The following is a 21,317-nucleotide window of genomic DNA, read 5'->3' as shown; positions in this document are numbered from 1 at the left end:
CTTTTGAACAGAACTTTTAAGAAATATTTTTGATTCTATAGAAAATTCTACAAAATCGTATGCTATAAAATCACTGGGCTGCTGTAATCAACAAGGCAAACCTAACTGTCTAAACTGTAGTTCTCTGTAAGTCACTTTGAATAAAAGCATCTGCTTAATGACTAAATGTAAATGAGTTTAACGATTCAGGTCAATTGATGATTATGTCAAAACATAGCCAACACCACCTGATCACCTTTTATCTGTGTTCATCTGACTGATATAACTCGGTTACAACAGCCTAACAAAATCTAAAGTTAATAGTTTAAGGGTTAAGAGCCCAACTAAAGCAAACACCGATCACCATAATGGTAACTTAAAATTAGTTTTTCTCCTTTGGTGATTCTGCTTGTTAACATCAGGTGTCTTCAATAATACTTAATCATCACACAATTAATAACTTAATTATCTCATTAATTTTAACACTCTTCAGTAGGGCTGGGCGATTTAAATCGCGATATTGTTATGCGCATCTCGTCAGTAAAGCCGGTTCCTTGATTAGTAATAAATCACCATCACCTGCTTTCAGATGGAGCTGCATTTACTACAAAGAGCCGTAGTTAACTGACAAGCTGAGCCATATCGCATTAATATCGCGGACGTATCGCCAGCGATAATTAATGCGATATGGCTCAGCTTGTCAGTTAACTACGGCTCTTTGTACACAGCAAAAACTCCAGTGTTAAATTAACACTCCTGGGAGTGTATGAGTCCACACTCAAGAGTGTTTAAGTTAATGAGATAATTAAGTGATTAATTTAGTGATGATTGAAGACACCTGATGTTAACAAGCAGAATCACTGAAGGAGAAAATCACAAATTGTAAGTTACCGTTATGACGATCAATGGTTGCTTTAGTTGGACTCTTGTATTGGACCCATATATTATTAATTTTAGATTTTGTTTGTCTGCTGTTTCTGAATTATAATCACCAGTTGAACAAAGAAAAAAATGATCTGATGGTGTTGGTTATGTTATGACAATCATCATTTGAACTTGATCACTGAACTCATTAAAATCCTTCTTTCTGACTTCGATTTATGTTGTTGGTTAGTGAATCTGCATAAATGGCCAGAATATTTGATATAATATAAAGGATTTCTTAAAAGTTGTTTAAAAAAAAAATCATTATTTTAGGCACACACAGATGTCAAGATTCAGTCTATGCATCTCAACAATGGTGAGGAGCAGAATATTCAATTAGGAAAAGTAAATTACATAGACAATTCAGATCATAATTTATTCATACCGCAATGCATGATGGGAGCCATTAATGAGTTGTGATTGGTGGCAGCCACTGCAACATGCTCTATTATTGTCACCATTGTTGAGATTCACAGGCTGATTATTGATGTCTGTGTTTTAAATGAATTTGTCTGAATGTCTTTTGATCAGAACAATGTTTATTAAATATTTTGAATTATAAGTACTGATAATCACAGTCTGAAGAATCACAAAACTGCTGCTAACAAGTTAAACCAAACTACCTCAATAAGTTTCATTTTTCAGATCACAGCTTGATTATGTCAAAACATAACCAACACTATAAGATAACGTTTTACTTTGTTCATTTAACTGTTATAAATCAATAACAGCAAACAAACAACAGTAAATATTAAAGTAAACATATAATGGTCTAGAGCCCAACTAAAGCAAACACCCATCACCTTAATGGTAACTTACAATTTGTGATTTTCTCCTTCAGTGATTCTGCTTGTTAACATCAGGTGTCTTCAATAATGATCAATCATCACTAAATTAATCACTTAATTATCTCATCAGCCCTAAATGCCGCTCCATCTGAAAGCAGGTGATGGTGATTTACTACTAATCAAGGAACCGGCTTTACTGACGAGATGCGCATAACAATATCGCGATTTAAATCGCCCAGCCCTACTTTGTTTTTATTGTGAGTATACACAAAAATAATACACATTTAACAGAATCGATTGATGTATGAAACTCCTATGGAAAATCAAAGTCAACAGAGTATTTATGAGTTTCTTTTACACTGATAAAAAAAAGTGAGCTGGTATCGCCGGCGATACAGCCGACCTCAGGGGGTTAAAGGTGCTGGACTTACACACAGCCTTATGGATGAAGACAATAGAGGCAATTACCCCCAACTGAGATAATGGTACCCCCCAAATTGTATAAACAACACATGGTCACGAGAACTAAGACTTTGTAACATTCACACATAGTTCATCTCAGATTAAAGACTAACAAAACCCCTTCAAAGGAAACTGTTAAATCTAATCAGTAAATGGATGCCCTCATGTTCACCTTGAATTCCCAATACAGTATAGTTCACCTTAGTTTTTTTATGTGATGTTATGTAAGGAAGTAGGATCAGCAGATCTTAAAGATATTCTTAAATTTGTAACCCCACACTCTGCATCCATGTTCGTTCTGAACCAAATGACGCAGACCCGCTCCAAACTGAACCGGGTCATGTGACATCACATTTTCTACGTAAATCTTACTTAACCCCCTGAGGTCTACGGTATCGCCGGCGATACCAGCTCGCTTTTTTTTTATCAATGTAAAAGAAACTCATAAATACTCTGTTGACTTTGATTTTCCATAGGAGTTTCATACATCAATCGATTCTGTTAAATGTGTATTATTTTTGTGTATACTCACAATAAAAACAAAGTGTTGTGCTTTTTGCCAAATAAAGAAAAATAAACACGAAGCGAGTTCTGCCTTCTCTCTGCCAGTGAAGTCCATTCTGAAACGCGTCCGAAAATGAACAATAACTGAGCGAATACTCACAGCAAAAACTCCAGTGTTAAATGAACTCTCCTGGGAGTTTATATGGCTCCAGACTCAAGAGTGTAAAGTGTTAAAATATGAGTGTTAAATTAACACTCAAGAGTGTTAAAGTTAATGAGATAATTAAGTGATTGATTGAGTGATGATTGACCATTATTGAAGACACCTGATGTTAACAAGCAGAATCTCTGAAGGAGAAAATCTCATTTTTAAGACACCGTTATGTAGATCAGTGTTTGCTTTAGTTGGGCTCTTGACCCTTAAATCATTAACTTTAGATTTTGTCTGGCTGTTGTATCTGAGTTATAATTGCCAGATGAACATAGAGAAAAGTTGATCAGGTGGTGTTGGTTATGTATTGACATAATCATAATTTGACCTGAAGCACAAATCTCATTTAGAGAGTTATGTCTATCTTGTTGATTACAGCAGCCCTGTGATTCTACAGCAAATGATTATCAGCATTTTCAATATAATCCAAAATATTTCTTGAAAGTTGTTCTGATCAAAAGACAATTACCGAAATAAATGAACTTTATTTAGACACACTGACATCAATAATCAGCCTGTGAATCTCAACAATGGTGACAATAATAAAGCATGTTGCAGTGCATTCTGGGTGCCACCAATCAAAACTCATTCATGGCTCCCATCATGCATTGCGGTATGAATAAATTATGAACTGAATTGTCTTAGTAATTTCCTTTCCCTAATTGAATATTCTGTTAGTCACCATTGTTGAGTTTCATACACTGATTCTTGATGTCTGTGTGTGCCTAAAATAAAGATTTTGTTTTATCAGAACAACTTTAAAAAAAAAAAACTTTAGATTATTTAGAAAATTCTGGATCTTATGCTGTAGAATCACAGTGATGCTGTAATCAACAATATACATTTAAGTCAGAGATTAGACTCTAATTGAGTTTAGTGACTCAGGTCAAATTATGATGATGTCAAAACATAACCAACACCACCTGATCAACTTTTCTCTTTGTTCATCTGGCAGTTATAACTCAGATACAACAGCCAAATAAAATCTAATGTTAACAGTTTAAGGGTCAAGAGCCCAACTAAAGCAAACACTGATCACCATAACGGTATCTTAAAAAAATAGATTTTCTCCTTCAGTGATTCTGCTTGTTAACATCAGGTGTCTTCAATAATGGTCAATCATCACTCAATTAATCACTTAATTAGCTCATTAACTTTAACACTCTTGAGTGTTAATTTAACACTCATATTTTAACACTTTAACACTCTTGAGTCTGGAGCCATATAAACTCCCAGGAGAGTTCATTTAACACTGGAGTTTTTGCTGTGCTCAGTCAAACAGGCATACAGACACACAGGCATGAAGCTTGAATTCTCTTCTTTTAAATGTAGTAATTTATATAAAAAACAAATATTCTCATCTTGTGAAATCTGTATTAAAAGAGAGCGATTCCAGTCGAGCTCATCTCATCTCATTACGTTATAATCGGCCCCGCCCACGGAGAGCGCACGCTATTCAAACGCAAATGACTGAGACGATCCCATACAAACTGTGAACGCCCACATATCAGCTCGAGAAAACACATCAAGTTTATTCAGATAAGTGTAGTTGTCTACACTGTCTCACAGCGCTGTGAGGAATAATAATAATGGAAAACTTACCTCAGAAGTGCTGGTATTTCGAGGAGCAACGGATGGAATAATGTAGTAAGTTTTTTTTTTTTCATTCTCAAGTAAATCGCGTTTCTGTGTGAATGAATGAACGGCAGAGATGCACTGTTTACCACAACTCGCAAAAAGACGGTTTAAATTTGAATTGCGTTTCTGTGTGTGAATGAATGATCTGCTTTTAGCAAACTATTTTGCTATACTGAGTAAAATCGATTGAAATGTTGAAATAAAATGTATTTGTATAAGCAACGTATTAAACTGCAAATTAACATTTATATTCCTTATAATAAAAACGAAAGACCTATTTTACAGACAAATGAAAGACAACATTTCGTTGATTAGTTTTGGATAGATTACACATTTTTACTGTAAAATATCTGCCACCTCAAATAAGCTTTTGTTTGCCAATTTTTGCTAATATGTTAAATATAGTATGTTTTGTCTATGTAGGCTATATTCGAAGTAATGAATCCTTAACTTTGAAATATGTATGATAAAATGTATACTTTAGTTTTTACAAAGAAAGATTACACTTCAATTGTTGTTGTAATTGTAACCTTTTTAATAAAATATATATATTTACAAGGTAGATTTAAACAAATTTTAAAAGGTAAATATAAGCATTTTCTTTAAATAATTTTTATTGTGTTTTATTATTGACAAATTTGGGGAGAGGATACATATTCCAAAACTGAAAATACAGTATGAGAATTAACTGCACAATTAATAGACATGTTTTCCTTGGATATTATACAATTTGCAAGCAAAATTTGTGAAAAAAAAAAAAAAAATTGACATGCTTCCAACTGTGAACCAATTTGGTATACTGTATATATATTGCTCTTGCATTCTTTCTTGTGGCTATAGGTGACACACCTGAATGAATGGCTCATTAAGTATGCGGGCCCCATTGTCTCCTGAGGTGTGAACCACTATGCATGATGCTGTTGAATGGTTGACGCCCCTTGCGCATATTGCCTTTACAAACAAAAAGTGTTTTACAAGATTTAAATCAATGTATTGTGTTATGTGAATGATAAGGGCAGGATGATTTTCACATCATTTTGAAGAAAAAACTATAGGCAAAGACATCAATTAGTCAAAAGTCTTATTGTCACATATTTAGTATGTGTTTTGTGGCCTTATTTCAGAAACGTTAGTTTTTAGTTTTTTCAATAACCATGCATAAACATTATTCTCTCAAAAATACAAACATGTACATGCATGTTGCTCACATATTATGGTAGCCCTGTTTGTGCTAAATAGAGTGTAATTATACCTTTGCCATTAATATGTTTATAAGCAACTGAAAAAAGCACAAATGTCAGGGCATGTCAGAACATCTCAAGGACCCCAAAAACCACTCAGACCCCAGAGGGTTAAAGAACCCCTAACTTTAAACACCTCAAAGGGCATACATTATAAATATCGGCTTCTGAATATCACAATTGTTTTTAAATTGAATGAACTCAAATTTACATTAATTTATAACAAAAACATAAATACACATCTCAAAAAAACATGTCCTTTGACAATTACACTTGTTGTCAAGGAAACATGATTTAACTGTGTTGGAGTTTTTCCACGTCTTCAAGGGAGATTGTGCCTGACAAAAGGACAACAATGCCATACATGTGGAAAACATGGGCATTTTGAAAAAAATTGCCGTTCAAAACCACAGGGTGGCGCTAAAACCAACAGCTTCACTTGGTTCAAGCTGAGCCTGCTGTTACATCTGTGCCTACAAGAGCCTTATCTCTACAAAATTTCAGATGTTAACTAAATAAATAAATAAATAACCCTCCTCACACAGAAATTAAAATCTGTAAACATTCTAGATGAAAAATATATATAATAATAATTCAAGACTCTGTCCCAGTCCCAGATAGCAACAACATTGTTTCGGCCCAGATCCGGCCCACATCTGGCACATGTGGAATGATGATCTGGCCCACATGCAGCGTGGAATGACGACCCTCTGGGCCATAAGCAGGCCATAGCAATGACACATGTCAGCCAAGAGCAAATAAATAAACCAGAACTGGACCTTATTAAATATGGAGTCATTTCAGCCTTAATAAGCCTGTTAACAAGCAGAATCACTGAATGAAAAAAGAGAACAGAAAAAGAGACGAGCAGAAACACAAGAACTACAACTGACTTCAGCCACAGTCTAAGATGAAATCGACTGAAGAGAAAAGAAGACATTAAATCTGTGAAGATCTCAGCATAGGAGGATTAAACAACTCCACACACAGCATTACCAGGTAAGGTAAGGCAAGTTAATTTATATAGCACATTTCATACACCATGGCAATTCAAAGTGCTTTACACAGAAATAATTGAAATAATCACAAAATAAAAGCAAGGATAATTAAAAGGTTATAAAAGGAATTAAATTAGATATAAAGATGATACAGTTATTAAAGGAATTAAAAGAGTAAAAAGATGATACATATATAAACTTCTCATTTTTGGTACCCACTTATTTCCACTGTGTGACCCAGTTTGTAAACTGCTAAGCAACTGTATCATGACCTTTCATGTCATTATAGCAGGAACTAGACAACCACCCATGTCGTTTGTGCTTCATCCTGCATGCACTCATGAAATCTTCTTGGGCAAATGCAAAGTGTACCACATCCTGTCTCTATAATGTTTTTGCTGCACACTTGATGCATTTACCTAACCATCTGGTGCTGTTGTTACAGAAGTAACAACATTAACCAAGCAACTTATTGGTTGTTATTCTGACACTTTTTATTTTGAAAATTTATTTTCAGTAACAAAAAAGTTTGCAAAAAATGGCAAAGAGAACAGTACAAGAAAATATCTGTCAATTTTTTTTTTTTGAGAGAGAGAGAGAGAGAGAGAGAGAGAGAGAGAGAGAGAGAGAGAGAGAGAGAGAGAGAGAGAGAGAGAGAGAGAGAGAGAGAGAGAGAGAGAGAGAGAGAGAGAGATTAATTAATTTGTTTTCCTCTTATTTCTTCATTTGTAACCAGACTTCGTTTACATCTTTATTGGTGAATATGTAGATGTTTTTTACAGTCTCCAGGGGACGCAGACGTGTTTTATACAGTATATGCTCCTTTCAACTTCAGTCAGATTTGACATTTGTCAAGGAAACTTGAAGTCGTTGAAGATAAAATAGAACACAGAGAAGGTAAGATTTGATTTCAGACAACCCTAAATATGAAAAAGTAATCAACTACGAAACGTTGATTTCTAACATTTCAAGAACATAGAAATGTCCAGGTTCCTGAATGTTACTAGAATGTTATTTAAAGGTTAGTGTGATGGTCCTGAAACATTCTTTCTATCATCTTTCGAAAGAGTAATAAGAACACAAACTACAACTGTATTCAGACACAGTCTTAGATGAACTTAAGATCTGATTAAACAACTCCACAAACAGCATTACCAGCTTCACTTATTACTAACCAGACTGACTTTATTTCTGTCACATGTCTACAGAAGTTCTTATTGAGAATTAACAGAGGTCTAGATGTTGATGTCTTATTGAAAATGTTTTGTTTGAGGCAGGGCTGGACTGGGACAAAAAATCGGCACGGGCATTTTGGCCCAGACTGGCCCACTATATGATCATAAACACCACCCATCTTTGCACGCCCTTAATTATATGCATACCAACTCCTATTCCTTAAAACCACTAATGCATTTTACAGTGTCTGCTTTAAGGGCCTGGTTCTATTTTTTCACGCTATTTCTCTGCACAATCCTTGCGTTTCTTCTCCATCTCGCAGACTATTTTGACAGATACACACTGACACTGCTGCACGCTCGCTCACTCGTTTAAAGTTGTGATTGGGCCAGCCCAGTGTCAATCAAGAAAATAACCAATGGGCCGCTGATCTACATTTACATTTATTCATTTAGCTGACGCTTTTATCCAAAGCGACTTACAATTGCTATATATGTCAGAGGTTGCTCGCCTCTGGAGCAACTAGGGGTTAAGTGTCTTGCTCAGGGACACATTGGTGTCTTACAGTGGATTCGAACCCGGGTCTCTCACACCAAAGGCATGTGTCTTATCCATTGCGCCACTCCCACCCCACACTACGCGTTTCATGGGCTGGTCTGTCAGAAAAAAAAAACTAACACTGACTTTTTTTGACCACTGCATTACACCGGCACAAACCCAGCGCCGCCAATTAAGCAAAACAAAACAAAACGAATGGGCCGCCGATGTACAAATTTTATGGGCCGTAAAAAACAAAACAAAAAAAATAATAAAAATTAAAATTATGTATGAGTATGAGATGTATCGGCCCAAAAAGCACGTCGGCCCACCGGGCAAATGCCCGGTATGCCCGATGGCCAGTCCAGCCCTGGTTTGAGGTCACCATCATGGAGATCAGTGTTTGCTTTAGTTGGGCTCTTGACCCTTGACTTTCTTTAAGTTGATGCTGTATCAACTTCACAAATCACCCATACTTACAGGTAGCCTACATGTGTTCTCAATATTAATTGTACTTTATTATATGGTTAATCTGTATCGGCCATAGACTGTATAAAACAATAGGTATACAATAGGGCTGGGCGATTTAAATCGCGATATTGTTATGCGCATCTCGTCAGTAAAGCCGGTTCCTTGATTAGTAGTAAATCGCCATCACCTGCTTTCAGATGGAGCGGCATTTACTACAAAGAGCCGTAGTTAACTGACAAGCTGAGCCATATCACATCAATATCGCGGACGTATCGCCAGCGATATTTAATGCGATATGGCTCAGCTTGTCAGTTAACTACGGCTCTTTGTACACAGCAAAAACTCCAGTGTTAAATTAACACTCCTGGGAGTGTATGAGTCCACACTCAAAAGTGTTTAAGTTAATGAGATAATTAAGTGATTAATTTAGTGATGATTGAACATTATTGAAGACACCTGATGTTAACAAGCAGAATCACTGAAGGAGAACATCTCAAATTGTAAGCCACCGTTATGACGATCAATGGTTGCTTTAGTTGGACTCTTGACCCATATATGATTAACTTTAGATTTTGTTTGGCTGTTGAATCCGAGTTATAACTGCCAGTTGAACAAAGAAAAACAAAGTGATCTGATGGTGTTGGTTATATTATGACAATCATCATTTGAACTTGATCACTGAACTCATTAAAATCCTTCTTTCTGACTTCGATTTATGTTGTTGGTTACAGCATAACTGTGAATCTGCATAAATGCCCAGAATTGTTGATATAATATAAAGGATTTCTTAAAAGTTGTTTAAAAAATATCAGTCTTTTAGGCACACACAGATGTCAAGATTCAGTCTATGCATCTCAACAATGGTGAGGAGCAGAATATTCAATTTGGAAAAGTAAATTACATAGACAAATCAGATCATAATTTATTCATACCGCAATGCATGATGGGAACCATTAATGAGTTGTGATTGGTGGCAGCCACTGCAACATGCTTTATTATTGTCACCATTGTTGAGATTCACAGGCTGATTATTGATGTCTGTGTTTTAAATGAATTTGTCTGAATGTGTTTTGATCAGAACAATGTTTATTAAATATTTTGAATTATAAATAAAATACTGATAATCAGGCTGAAGAATCACAAAACTGCTGCTAACAAGTTAAACCAAACTACCTCAATAAGTTTCATTTTTCAGATCACAGCATGATTATGTCAAAACATATCCAAAACTATAAGATAACATTTTACTTTGTTCTTAACTGTTATAAATCAATAACAGCAGACGAACAACAGTAAATATTAAAGTATACACATAATAGCCTAGACTGAGCCCAACTAAAGCAAACACCCATCACCTTAATGGTAACTTACAATTTGTGATTTTCTCCTTCAGTGATTCTGCTTGTTAACATCAGGTGTCTTCAATAATGTTCAATCATCACTAAATTAATCACTTAATTATCTCCTCAGCCCTAAATGCCGCTCCATCTGAAAGCAGGTGATGGTGATTTACTACTAATCAAGGAACCGGCTTTACTGACTAGATGCGCATAACAATATCGCGATTTAAATCGCCCAGCCCTAGTATACAATATTGCAGTATAAAGTGAAACACAGTAAATTAAGATAAACTGTTTCACGGAACAGTGTTCACTAACGGATTATTCTATGCCACTGAAACTTTTTTCTTCCGATTTCAGGTCCAGCACCGAAGAACTAATTATCAGGATGGGTAAGAATCAAGTTAGAATGTGTAGACAGGTGTAAGGGTGAAATGTTTTTATTTAGCTAGTCTAACAAATCACTGCTTTTTAAGTTTATTGCAATAAAATGTATCACAGTGCATGCATGGGACTTGAACATAACCCAAATAACTTGCTGTATTTTCTCACATGCAATTCAAAATCTGAAAATGTGTCACTTCGTTCTATGTGTTCGGTAAATTTGGATGTTTATTTTATGTTGTACTTGGTTTTGTCTAGACTTGATCACACGGCAGTATGCGCAAATGAGAGGAGTAACAGGCCCAAGTAAGTGTCAAATCATGAAAATAATAAATAAACTTTGAAAATAAGAGGAGAGGTTATCAACATTGATGACGAATTAGCATGTTAAAGAACGTTACGTTGTAAGAAAATAATTTTGAATTGACTGACCTAAATTTTTCTCCCAGAGAAACAGCGACGGCGAAGTGCAAGTGGTGAACGTCCTAACAGTAAGTTAATTCTATCTTTTTTTTTTTTTTTCAGAGATTATGTAATTGTTTTATGTATTTGGTTGTTTTGACATTACTCTTTAAGTATTTAAGTTATATATATGCACACACACACCAAAAACACCAGTGTTAAATTAACTCTCCTGGGAGTTTATTTGACTCCACACTCAAGAGTGTTAAAATGTTAAAATATGAGTGTTAAATGAACACTGAAGCAGTGTTAAAGTTAATGAGATAATTAAGTGATTAACTGATTGAGTGATGATTGACCATTATTGAAGACATGTTAACAAGCAGAATCACTGAAGGAGAAAAATCTAAATTTTAAAATCAACATTATGGTGATCGGTGTTTACTTTAGTTGGACTCTTGAAACTTGAAAATTATTAACATTAGATTTAATTTGGCTGCTGTAACTGAGTTAACAGCCAGATGAAAAAAAAAAATTATCTGATGGTGTTGGTTATGTTCTGAATCACTGAACTCATATAGAGCCTAATCTCTGTGTTAGATATATATTGTTGATTACAGCATCACAGTGATTCTACAGCATAATAAGCATATTCAGAGCATATTCAGATAAACAGATCAACGTTAGAAAACAAGCAACTAAAAAGTCAAATAAAACATTAGAAATAAAATAAATTATTAAGAATAAAGGAAATTTCTGAGATAATTCAGATCATAATTTATTCATACCACAATGCATGATGGGAGCCATGAATGAGGAGGGCCATGGCTCTGCAAAGTTTAGCTCCAACCCTGATGAACTCTCCTGCCTGTAGCTTTCTAATAATCCTGAAGACATTGATTAGCTGGTGCAGGTGTGTTTGATAGGGTCCCAGATAGATAGCAACCATCAAAACAATGTTAATGTGCCACTTTTGCTCCCACAATTATTTATTTATTTATTTAAATTTCATCCATAATCCAATGGTAATAGTATAGAGGTCAATGTTGCAATGTGATGTTGGTTCAACATCATGTTTGCACTCTCAGAAAATGAAACACAACAATTACAACTGACTTAAAGCCACACAGCCTGGAATCAACTGCAAATAAAAGAAGACAATACATCTCTCAAGATGTCAGCAGAAAGTTTTTTTTTTTTTTTTTTTTTTTTTTTTTTGAGAGAGAGAGAGATAATTAACAGAGGTTTAGTAGTTGACGTTTTAGTGAAAATATTTAGTCACCATTATGGTGAGCAGTGTTTCGTTTAGTTGGTCAGTTTGACTCTTAGCTTTTATGTGAGTTTCTGGTCTTTGTTACATTTACATTTAGCAGACGCTTTCATCCAAAGCGATTTACAAATTAGGACTAAATTAAGCAAGTCATCGTGAAGAGGCAAAAACAATGCAAGACGTGCTCAAAATACAAAGTGCAGACATTGCTCAGAGTAGCATAAGCCAGACAAGGGAGGATTAAGGGAAAAGGAAAGGAATTAAAAAAAAAAAAAAAATTATGAGGTTAAGTGCTCACAGAAGAGCTGAGTTTTCAGTTGTCTTTTGAATGTTGCCAGGGATTCTGCATTCCGGATGAGGGTGGGGAGATCATTCCACCAGCATGGAACAGTGAATGAGAATGTTCTGGAAAGTGATTTTGTGGCTCTCTGTGATGGAAACACTAGTCGCCGCTCATTGACCGATCGTAGGCTTCTGGTAGGGATGTAGACTCATAGGAGCGAGCCTGTGATAGATCTGTAAGCAAGTGTTAATGCCTTGAACTTGATGCGAGCAGCGAGAGGTAGCCAGTGCAGAGAGAAGAATAGAGGAGTGAAATCCCAGCAGGCACAGGATATAGACTACAGCATTGGTCAGACGTTGGATTTTGGTTGAAAATGAAAGTCGGGTTGATGTCTAAATCTAACCCACATAGCAACATTGTGTCGGCCCAGATCCGGCCCACATCTGGCACACATGGAAAGATGATCTGGCCCACATGCAGCGTGGACTTACGGCACTTGGGTGGGCCACTCCTGTTTGCCAGATCTGGGCCACAAGCAGGCCATAGCAATGCCACATCTCAGCCAAGAGCAAAGAAATAAACCAGAACTGGAGGATTAAACAACTCCACAAACAGCATTACCAGCTTCACTTATTACTAACCAGACTGACTTTATTTCTGTCAGACGTCTACAAAAGTTTTTATTGAGAATTAACAGAGGTTTAACTATAATGTGTTTCATTTAAAGTCACCATTACAGTGAATAGTGTTTCCATTAGTTGGGCTCTTAACTCTTGTTATATCTATTGTCTTCTTTGGCTGCTGTGACAGTGTGTTGGTCAAACACATTTGCAGCAGCAAAGAAAGCTAAAGTGAAATGAGATCAGGTGATGATGGTTATCTGTTGATGGTTTTATAATGATCATGAAATAACCTGTTTGACTGAGATAATTTGAATCTAACAATTGTGTTATACCATTAATATATTCTCATCACAAACCCTGTGTTACTGCAGCTTGAGGTCCAGCAATATTATAACAATCAGTTAGAAGACTTTAACAAACATGAGCACGAATCATTACTGTTTGGTGACACACACAGACATCAATAATCAACGTATGAATCTCAACAATGGTGACAATCAAAAGTACCTTGCTGCAATGCATGATGGGTACCATCATTGTACAAAACTCCCAGCATGCATTGCAACCATGAATAAATTATGCAGCTAAATTGTCCTATTAATTTGTTTAATTCTAAATATGTGCTTTTATTTTTTTGCTGTTGTTTTTGTTGTGGCATTTAGTAGCTTTTCAGTGATGTTCTGAATTAATCTAAAAAATATATATATATTGTCACCCTTGTTGAGATTCATGTGCTGATTTTTGATATCTAAGTGTGTCACCGTGGATTTTTTTCGTGCTCATGTTTGTTAAAGTCTTCTAACTGATTGTTATAATATTGCTGGACCTCATGCTGCAGTAACAAAGGGTTTGTGATGAGAATATATTAATGGTACAACACAATTGTGAGATTCAAATTATCTCAGTGAAACAGGTTATTTCATGATGATTATAAAACCATCAACAGGTAACCATCATCACCTGATCTCATTTCACTTTAGCTTTCTTTGCTGCTGCAAATGTGTTTGACAAACACTCTGTCACAGCAGCCAAAGAAGACAATAGAAATAATAAGAGTTAAGAGCCCAACTAATGGAAACACTATTCACTATTATGGTGACTTTAAATGAAACACATTATAGTTAAACCTCTGTTAATTCTCAATAAAAACTTTTGTAGACGTCTGACAGAAATAAAGTCAGTCTGGTTGGTAATAAGTGAAGCTGGTAATGCTGTTTGTGGAGTTGTTTAATCCTCCAGTTCTGGTTTATTTCTTTGCTCTTGGCTGAGATGTGGCATTGCTATGGCCTGCTTGTGGCCCAGATCTGGCAAACAGGAGTGGCCCACCCAAGTGCCGTAAGTCCACGCTGCATGTGGGCCAGATCATCTTTCCATGTGTGCCAGATGTGGGCCGGATCTGGGCCGACACAATGTTGCTATGTGGGAATGTTTGTTTGACTTCAAGCTCCAACGTTGGGCAGTCGTTGAATTTTGGTTGGGATAAACCAAACAAAAAGGTGAAATGCATGGCCGTACACTTATTAGCAGCTTCACTTAAAACTAACCAGATTTACTTTATTTAATTTCCGGTTTAATGAAATCATATTTTGTATTTTAAAGTCACCATGATGGTGGTTAGCGTTTGCTTTAGTTGTGCTCTTGACCCTTGACTCTGTAATATAACATTTTATCTGGCTGCTATAATCGTGAGTTTATAAAGCACAATTTTTGTAGCTAAAAAAAGCCATGAGATTGGGTGATGCTGGCTGTTTATTGATGATGATAATGATATCATCATGTAATTGCCTTAATCCCTGATCTTATTTAGTGTTTAATGCTTTGATTATATAGGACTTGTGGTTTTAATATTGTTTTATTTATAATAGAAGTATTTTGATTCTACAGCATATCTACAGTAGCAGTGTTGTTCATCAAATAATATACCTGTTTTTAATAGCTATTTAGTGCACAAAAACCTTTCATCTATGGCAGTACTTTGACGCACACAGACATCAAGAAACTGCATATGAATCTCAACAATGGTGACAATCAAACAAAATATCCAGATAATCAGATCAACACCAGCTGCATAATTTATTAAAGCCACAATGCATGCTGGGAGATATGGGTGAGTTTTGATTGGTGGTACCCAGCATGCACTGCATGAAGCATTTCATTGATTGTCACCATTGTTGAGAATCATACACTGATTCTTGATGGCTAAGTAATAATGTAGAGGAAAAAGTTCAATGCACTAAATGTTTTTAAAATCCTTTATATTATTTGATAAACAATATTGCTCTCATGCTGTGAAATTAAATGGCTTCTGTTATAAAACAACATTAAAAACACAAGTCCTATATAATCAAAACACTGACACTGAATAAGATCCGGTATTCAGGCAATTACATGATGATATCATCACCATCAATAATCAGCCAACATCACCTGATCTCATTTTCTCTAGGCTCTTTTGCCACAGCAAATGTGCTTTATAAACACTCAATTATAACAGCCAGAGAAAATTTTGTATTAAGGAGTCAAGGGTCAAGAGCACAACTAAAGCAAACGCTAACCACCATCATGGTGACTTTAAAATACACCTATTGATTTCATTAAAACGGAAATGAAATAAATTAAATCTGGTTAGTAATAAGTGAAGCTGGTAATGCTGTTTGTGGAGTTGTTTACTCCTCCTCTGCTGAGATCTTCACAGATTTAATGTGCTGCCATGCATGTCACATTTTTTTGCTGTGTTTATTCTAGGGCTGGGCGATTTAAATCGCGATATTGTTATGCGCATCTCGTCAGTAAAGCCGGTTCCTTGATTAGTAGTGAATCACCATCACCTGCTTTCAGATGGAGCGGCATTTAGGGCTGATGAGATAATTAAGTGATTAATTTAGTGATGATTGAGCATTATTGAAGACACCTGATGTTAACAAGCAGAATCACTGAAGGAGAAAATCACAAATTGTAAGTTACCATTAAGGTGATGGGTGTTTGCTTTATTTGGGCTCTAGACCATTATATATTTACTTTAATATTTACTGTTGTTTGTTTGCTGTTATTGATTTATAACAGTTAAATGAACAAAGTAAAATGTTATCTTATAGTGTTGGTTATGTTTTGACATAATCATGCTGTGATCTGAAAAAGGAAACTTATTGAGGTAGTTTGGTTTAACTTGTTAGCAGCAGTTTTGTGATTCTTCAGCCTATATTATCAGTACTTTACTTATAATTCAAAATATTTAATAAACATTGTTCTGATCAAAAGACATTCAGACAAATTCATTTGAAACACAGACATCAATAATCAGCCTGTGAATCTCAACAATGGTGACAATAATAAAGCATGTTGCAGTGGCTGCCATCAATCACAACTCATTAATGGCTCCCATCATGCATTGCGGTATGAATAAATTATGATCTGAATTGTCTATGTAATTTACTTTTCCTAATTGAATATTCTGCTCCTCACCATTGTTGAGATGCATAGACTGAATCTTGAAATCTGTGTGTGCCTAAAAATTTTTTTTTTAAAACAACTTTTAAGAAATCCTTTATATTATATCAACAATTCTGGCCATTTATGCAGATTCACAGTTATGCTGTAACCAACAACATAAATCGAAGTCAGAAAGAAGGATTTTAATGAGTTCAGTGATCAAGTTCAAATGATGATTATCATATTATAACCAACACCATCAGATCACTTTTTTTCTTTGTTCATCTGGCAGTTATAACTCAGATACCTCAGACAAACAAAATCTAAAGTTAATAATAAATGGGTCAAGAGTCCAACTAAAGCAACCATTGATCGTCATAACGGTGGCTTACAATTTGAGATTTTCTCCTTCAGTGATTCTGCTTGTTAATATCAGGTGTCTTCAATAATGTTCAATCATCACTAAATTAATCACTTAGTTATCTCATTAACTTAAACATTTTTGAGTGTGGACTCATACACTCCCAGGAGTGTTAATTTAACACTGGAGTTTTTGCTGTGTACAAAGAGCCGTAGTTAACTGACAAGCTGAGCCATATCGCATTAAATATCGCTGGCGATACGTCCGCGATATTAATGCGATTTGGCTCAGCTTGTCAGTTAACTACGGCTCTTTGTAGTAAATGCCGCTCCATCTGAAAGCAGGTGATGGCGATTTACTACTAATCAAGGAACCGGCTTTACTGACGAGATGCGCATAACAATATCGCGATTTAAATCGCCCAGCCCTAGTTTATTCCAACCAAAATTCAACATCTGTCTGACGTTGGAGCTTGACGCCAAACAAACGTTGGGTTTAGACGTCAACCTGACTTTCATTTTCAACCAAAATATGACGTCTGACTGACGTTGGATTAGTTGGAGTCCAAAGTCTTCCTGACGTCACATTGACGTATTGTGTTTGCTGGGTAAGAAGATTTGTTTTGTGTGTTTTTTTTTGTTTTTTTTCAGAACAACTTTTAAGAAATCATTTCACAGTGAAAGGAATCACAGTGATGCTGTAATCAACAATATATACCAACACCATCAGAACACCTTTTCACTTTGAAAACCTCTCTGTGTCTAGTGCATCGTTGTCACGTTGTCTAACCCTAACCCAAGTCTGAACTCTTATTTTTAAGATTTTTATAGGTGCGGATTTTTCAGTGTTTTTATCATTATATGTTGTGTTTTGTGTGTTTCAGTGAGTGCTCTGAGGATTGTTCTTCTGGGTAAGAATGTATCAGAAAATAGTCGAGTCAGAAACTTAATCATGGGAACAGATATGCATGAGAATGAAGAGCCGGCAGCTTTAGAGCAGCACAATGTGATGATAATCGGTGGGATGGTGAAGGACAGACACATCACTGTCATTAACACTCTTCATCTGCTGAATCCAAACATCTCAGATCATCAGATCACACAGACAGTGAGAGAGTGTGTATATCTGTCTGCTCCAGGACCTCATGTGTTCATAACCATACTGCAGTATAAAGACTTCACTGAGGAGGACATGAGAAGAATCAATTATGTGCTGAAAAAATTCAGTGAAGAAGCGATTAAACGCACTTTAGTTCTCACGACTGACACACACACAAGTTTTATGAAAAAGCATACAGCTATTCATGATCTAATGAAGGAGTGTGGAGGAAGACATCTGCAGCTTGATGAAAGAAAACCAGAATGGCAATCAGAAATTTTCAAGAATGTTGATAAGATACTCAAGGAAAACAAAGAAGAATATCTCACATGTGAGATATATGAAGATGTTATAGGAACATCGGTGGATGAAGAGCAGAGCAGATCTGATCATTCATTCAGATCAGACGAAGAATACGAGCAAAGTTCTCACCAGAAAGATGATAGAAAACCCAAAGAGAGAAGTGAAGGTATTGTTCCCCCAATTTATATATATTATTTGTAAATTCTCAGAATTTAGCTTCAATTTAAAGGGGTCATATGACGGTTCTAAAAATAACATTATTTTGTGTAATTGGTTTAATGCAATGAGTTTAAGCGGTTTTAGGTTAAAATAAAAGTCATTATTTTACACACACCGTACATTATTGTTGCTCCTCTATGCCCCGCCTTTCTGAAACGCGTCTATTTTTACAAAGCTCATCGTTCTGAAAAGCACAGTGTGTTCTGATTGGCCAGCGATCCAGTGCATTGTGATTGGCCCAAATAACTTAAGCGTGTGTCGAAAATGTCACGCCCCTTACCATGTCAGTACTACCTTTCAATTCGAGCCCGAATCTGATCCGGAAAATGCAGCTGACCAAGCTGATCGATCAACTTTGCCAGCGCAACTGGACCAGAATGGATTGGTAAGGTTTTATTTCAATGGAGACATAATTACTGATTAATGACTTATTCTGTCTTTTTACGTGTCGCGAACACTATGTAAACATAAAACCATGTCTGCACTTGTGATTGTAGAAACAACAAACAAGTGCTACTCCATACATACTGCTTTAAACTCGCGTTTGAATAGTCGGTAGAAAATTCTTAAAATATGAAAACATACTTACAGGCTGTGTCTATGAGTCAGAAGCGCCCGACTGTAAGTTTGCAAATTATGGATTTTGCCCCACTTTTTAGAATCAGCCTTTGTGCACAGCAGCCTTTGTGTATCAGCCTTTGTGCACATACTGTTCTGGAACAGTGTTGTAAATAAAGCTTAACCACTGTTTTGTAATTGTGTCCTCATTTGGAAGGCCAAACAAAGTAGTTTGCCTTTCGCAACGAAAAACACAGCATCTCCACGGCATGGCGGCAACAATAATATAGCAAGAATAAAAGTTACGCCTTCTTTTTTTGTGTATACATTTGGGCGGTGTTATGAAACTCTGCCTCCAGATACTGACGTAGTGGGAGTGTGTTTGAACTTAGAGTTTTAGGAAGGTGTGGCTGAGCTTTACCTTTTACAAATAATATATCTTTGGGTTTGAGACTTTGAGCTTTATAACTCTGCAGATCTTACATAACACACTAAAGAAAAAGGAAAACAAGAAATCACATCATATGACCCCTTTGACTATATTCATGTAAATTAAAATTTGAAAAAGCTTTCCAAGGCAACCCAGGCTTATTGGGTTTCTACGTACATTTTTTGCATAACCCAACAAACATTTCAATATTTTTTTTTATTCCTTTTCACACAAAATTATGATTTACAGGGGCATATTATCAATTAATAACCTTTTTTTTTGGTGTGTGAGTGGTTCCTTGCACAATACTACACTGTAAAACTTTCACCTGTAAATCAATAATAAAATATGTTTCCAGTTCTTTACTGTAATCTACAGTATGTTACTGTAAAAATACTCACAATAACTCATTTCCTTTGCAGAAACCGACTGCCTTAAATTGGCCAACTACCATTCAATTTATAAACTAATATTAATAATACAAAAATAATGTGAGCATATTATTGTTGTGAACCTATTTTCACCCAAAAAATGGCAAAATAAAGAGATTTTCACTGCATCAGCAACTACAGTCACCGCCTGTTAAATAAAGCAACACCAGCATATCATCAATGTTTTTTTTTTTTTTACTTACAGTTGATTACTGTTAAATTACATTTCATGGGTGTGTCTTTTTATCTTACACTGTTAACCCTTTCAACTCCACAGGAAAATCATGTAGTGTCCACACTACAAAGAGTAAAAGTAACATTGAAGCAGTGTTGCAGTGAGATAATTATATGAACTACAACTACAACTTACTTCCAGTCATTGCACATTATTACACTTATCACTAACCAGTTTGACTTTATTTCTGACATAATACAGAATTATTATTATCTTATTGAGAATTAGCAAATGTTTAGATATCTTATGTTTGATTGTTTTTTTTTTTTTGTGTTTGCTTTAAATGAGCTCTGAGATCTTTGACTTTTTAAAATCATTTTTTGTCTCTGACTGCTTTAACTGTTTTTGCAAGCCACATTTGTTATGTCAAAAAAATTAAGATGATCATTGATCATTTAACGTTTATAGTTATTTATTGATGATGACATAATTATTATATAGTCTATTGATACACTGATCTCATCCAGTCTTTAAACCTTTATCAAAAGTGTTACATTAACAGATTTAAAATTTACATTTCCACCAATGTGAAACAACAGGAAGAGTTCCAACAGCAATTAGTAATAATGAAGGATTTTTTAAAGCACATCATACACAAAACACAGCTAGAGAGTCATTTAGACACACACAGACACCAAAAATCAGCACATAAATCTCATCAGTGGTGGCAATAAATAAAGACCATTCAGCTGCTTAATTTAATCATGCTGCAGTGCATGCTGGGAGTTTTGTACTTTGCTGGCACCCAGCATGCTTTGCAACATGAAACGTTTGATTGTTACCATTGTTGAGATTCATGTGATGATTCAACCCGATCTCACGGGAAAACATACAAATTCTACGAGGTGGCTAATTCATACGAATTCGTACGATTTTTGCAAAATCGTACATATTTTGCGAATTGCCCAATTCGTATGAATTCATACGAATGACCGATCCCTGACCCCACCCTGTGTGGCTGGAAGTCAAGTCAAGTCAAGGCAAGTCAAGTCAAGTCAAGTCATAGACAATAGGAAAGTAAA

General features: G+C 35.5%; 1 protein-coding gene and 1 long non-coding RNA gene across 5 annotated transcripts in view; one reads left to right on the top strand and one right to left on the bottom strand.

Moving 5' to 3' along the window:
* LOC309503405 overlaps positions 1 to 21,317 on the bottom strand; it is a 311,403-nt gene that overhangs the window by 207,275 nt on the left and 82,811 nt on the right. The window lies entirely within an intron of this gene.
* Positions 7,453 to 21,317, top strand: part of LOC309500056 (GTPase IMAP family member 8-like) — a 28,732-nt gene continuing 14,867 nt past the window's right edge. The window contains exons 1-5 of one of the 4 annotated variants that reach the window (XM_082171604.1): positions 7,453 to 7,642; positions 10,630 to 10,661; positions 10,912 to 10,959; positions 11,103 to 11,144; positions 17,905 to 18,588. In XM_082171604.1, coding sequence (XP_082027730.1) covers positions 10,658 to 10,661; positions 10,912 to 10,959; positions 11,103 to 11,144; positions 17,905 to 18,588 — 778 coding nt within the window. In that variant the 5' untranslated portion in view covers positions 7,453 to 7,642; positions 10,630 to 10,657. Of the gene's footprint in view, positions 7,643 to 10,519; positions 10,662 to 10,911; positions 10,960 to 11,102; positions 11,145 to 17,460; positions 17,629 to 17,904; positions 18,589 to 21,317 lie in introns of those variants that run through there. The other 3 variants (XM_082171605.1, XM_082171603.1, XM_082171606.1) reach the window with 3 other exon arrangements.

The sequence above is a fragment of the Leuciscus leuciscus genome, assembly GCF_965113295.1.
Source record: "Leuciscus leuciscus genome assembly, chromosome: 1".
Lineage (NCBI taxonomy): Eukaryota > Metazoa > Chordata > Actinopteri > Cypriniformes > Leuciscidae > Leuciscus > Leuciscus leuciscus.
Note: the sequence above shows the minus strand (reverse complement) of the source record. Positions and strands in the feature narration are given on the sequence as shown.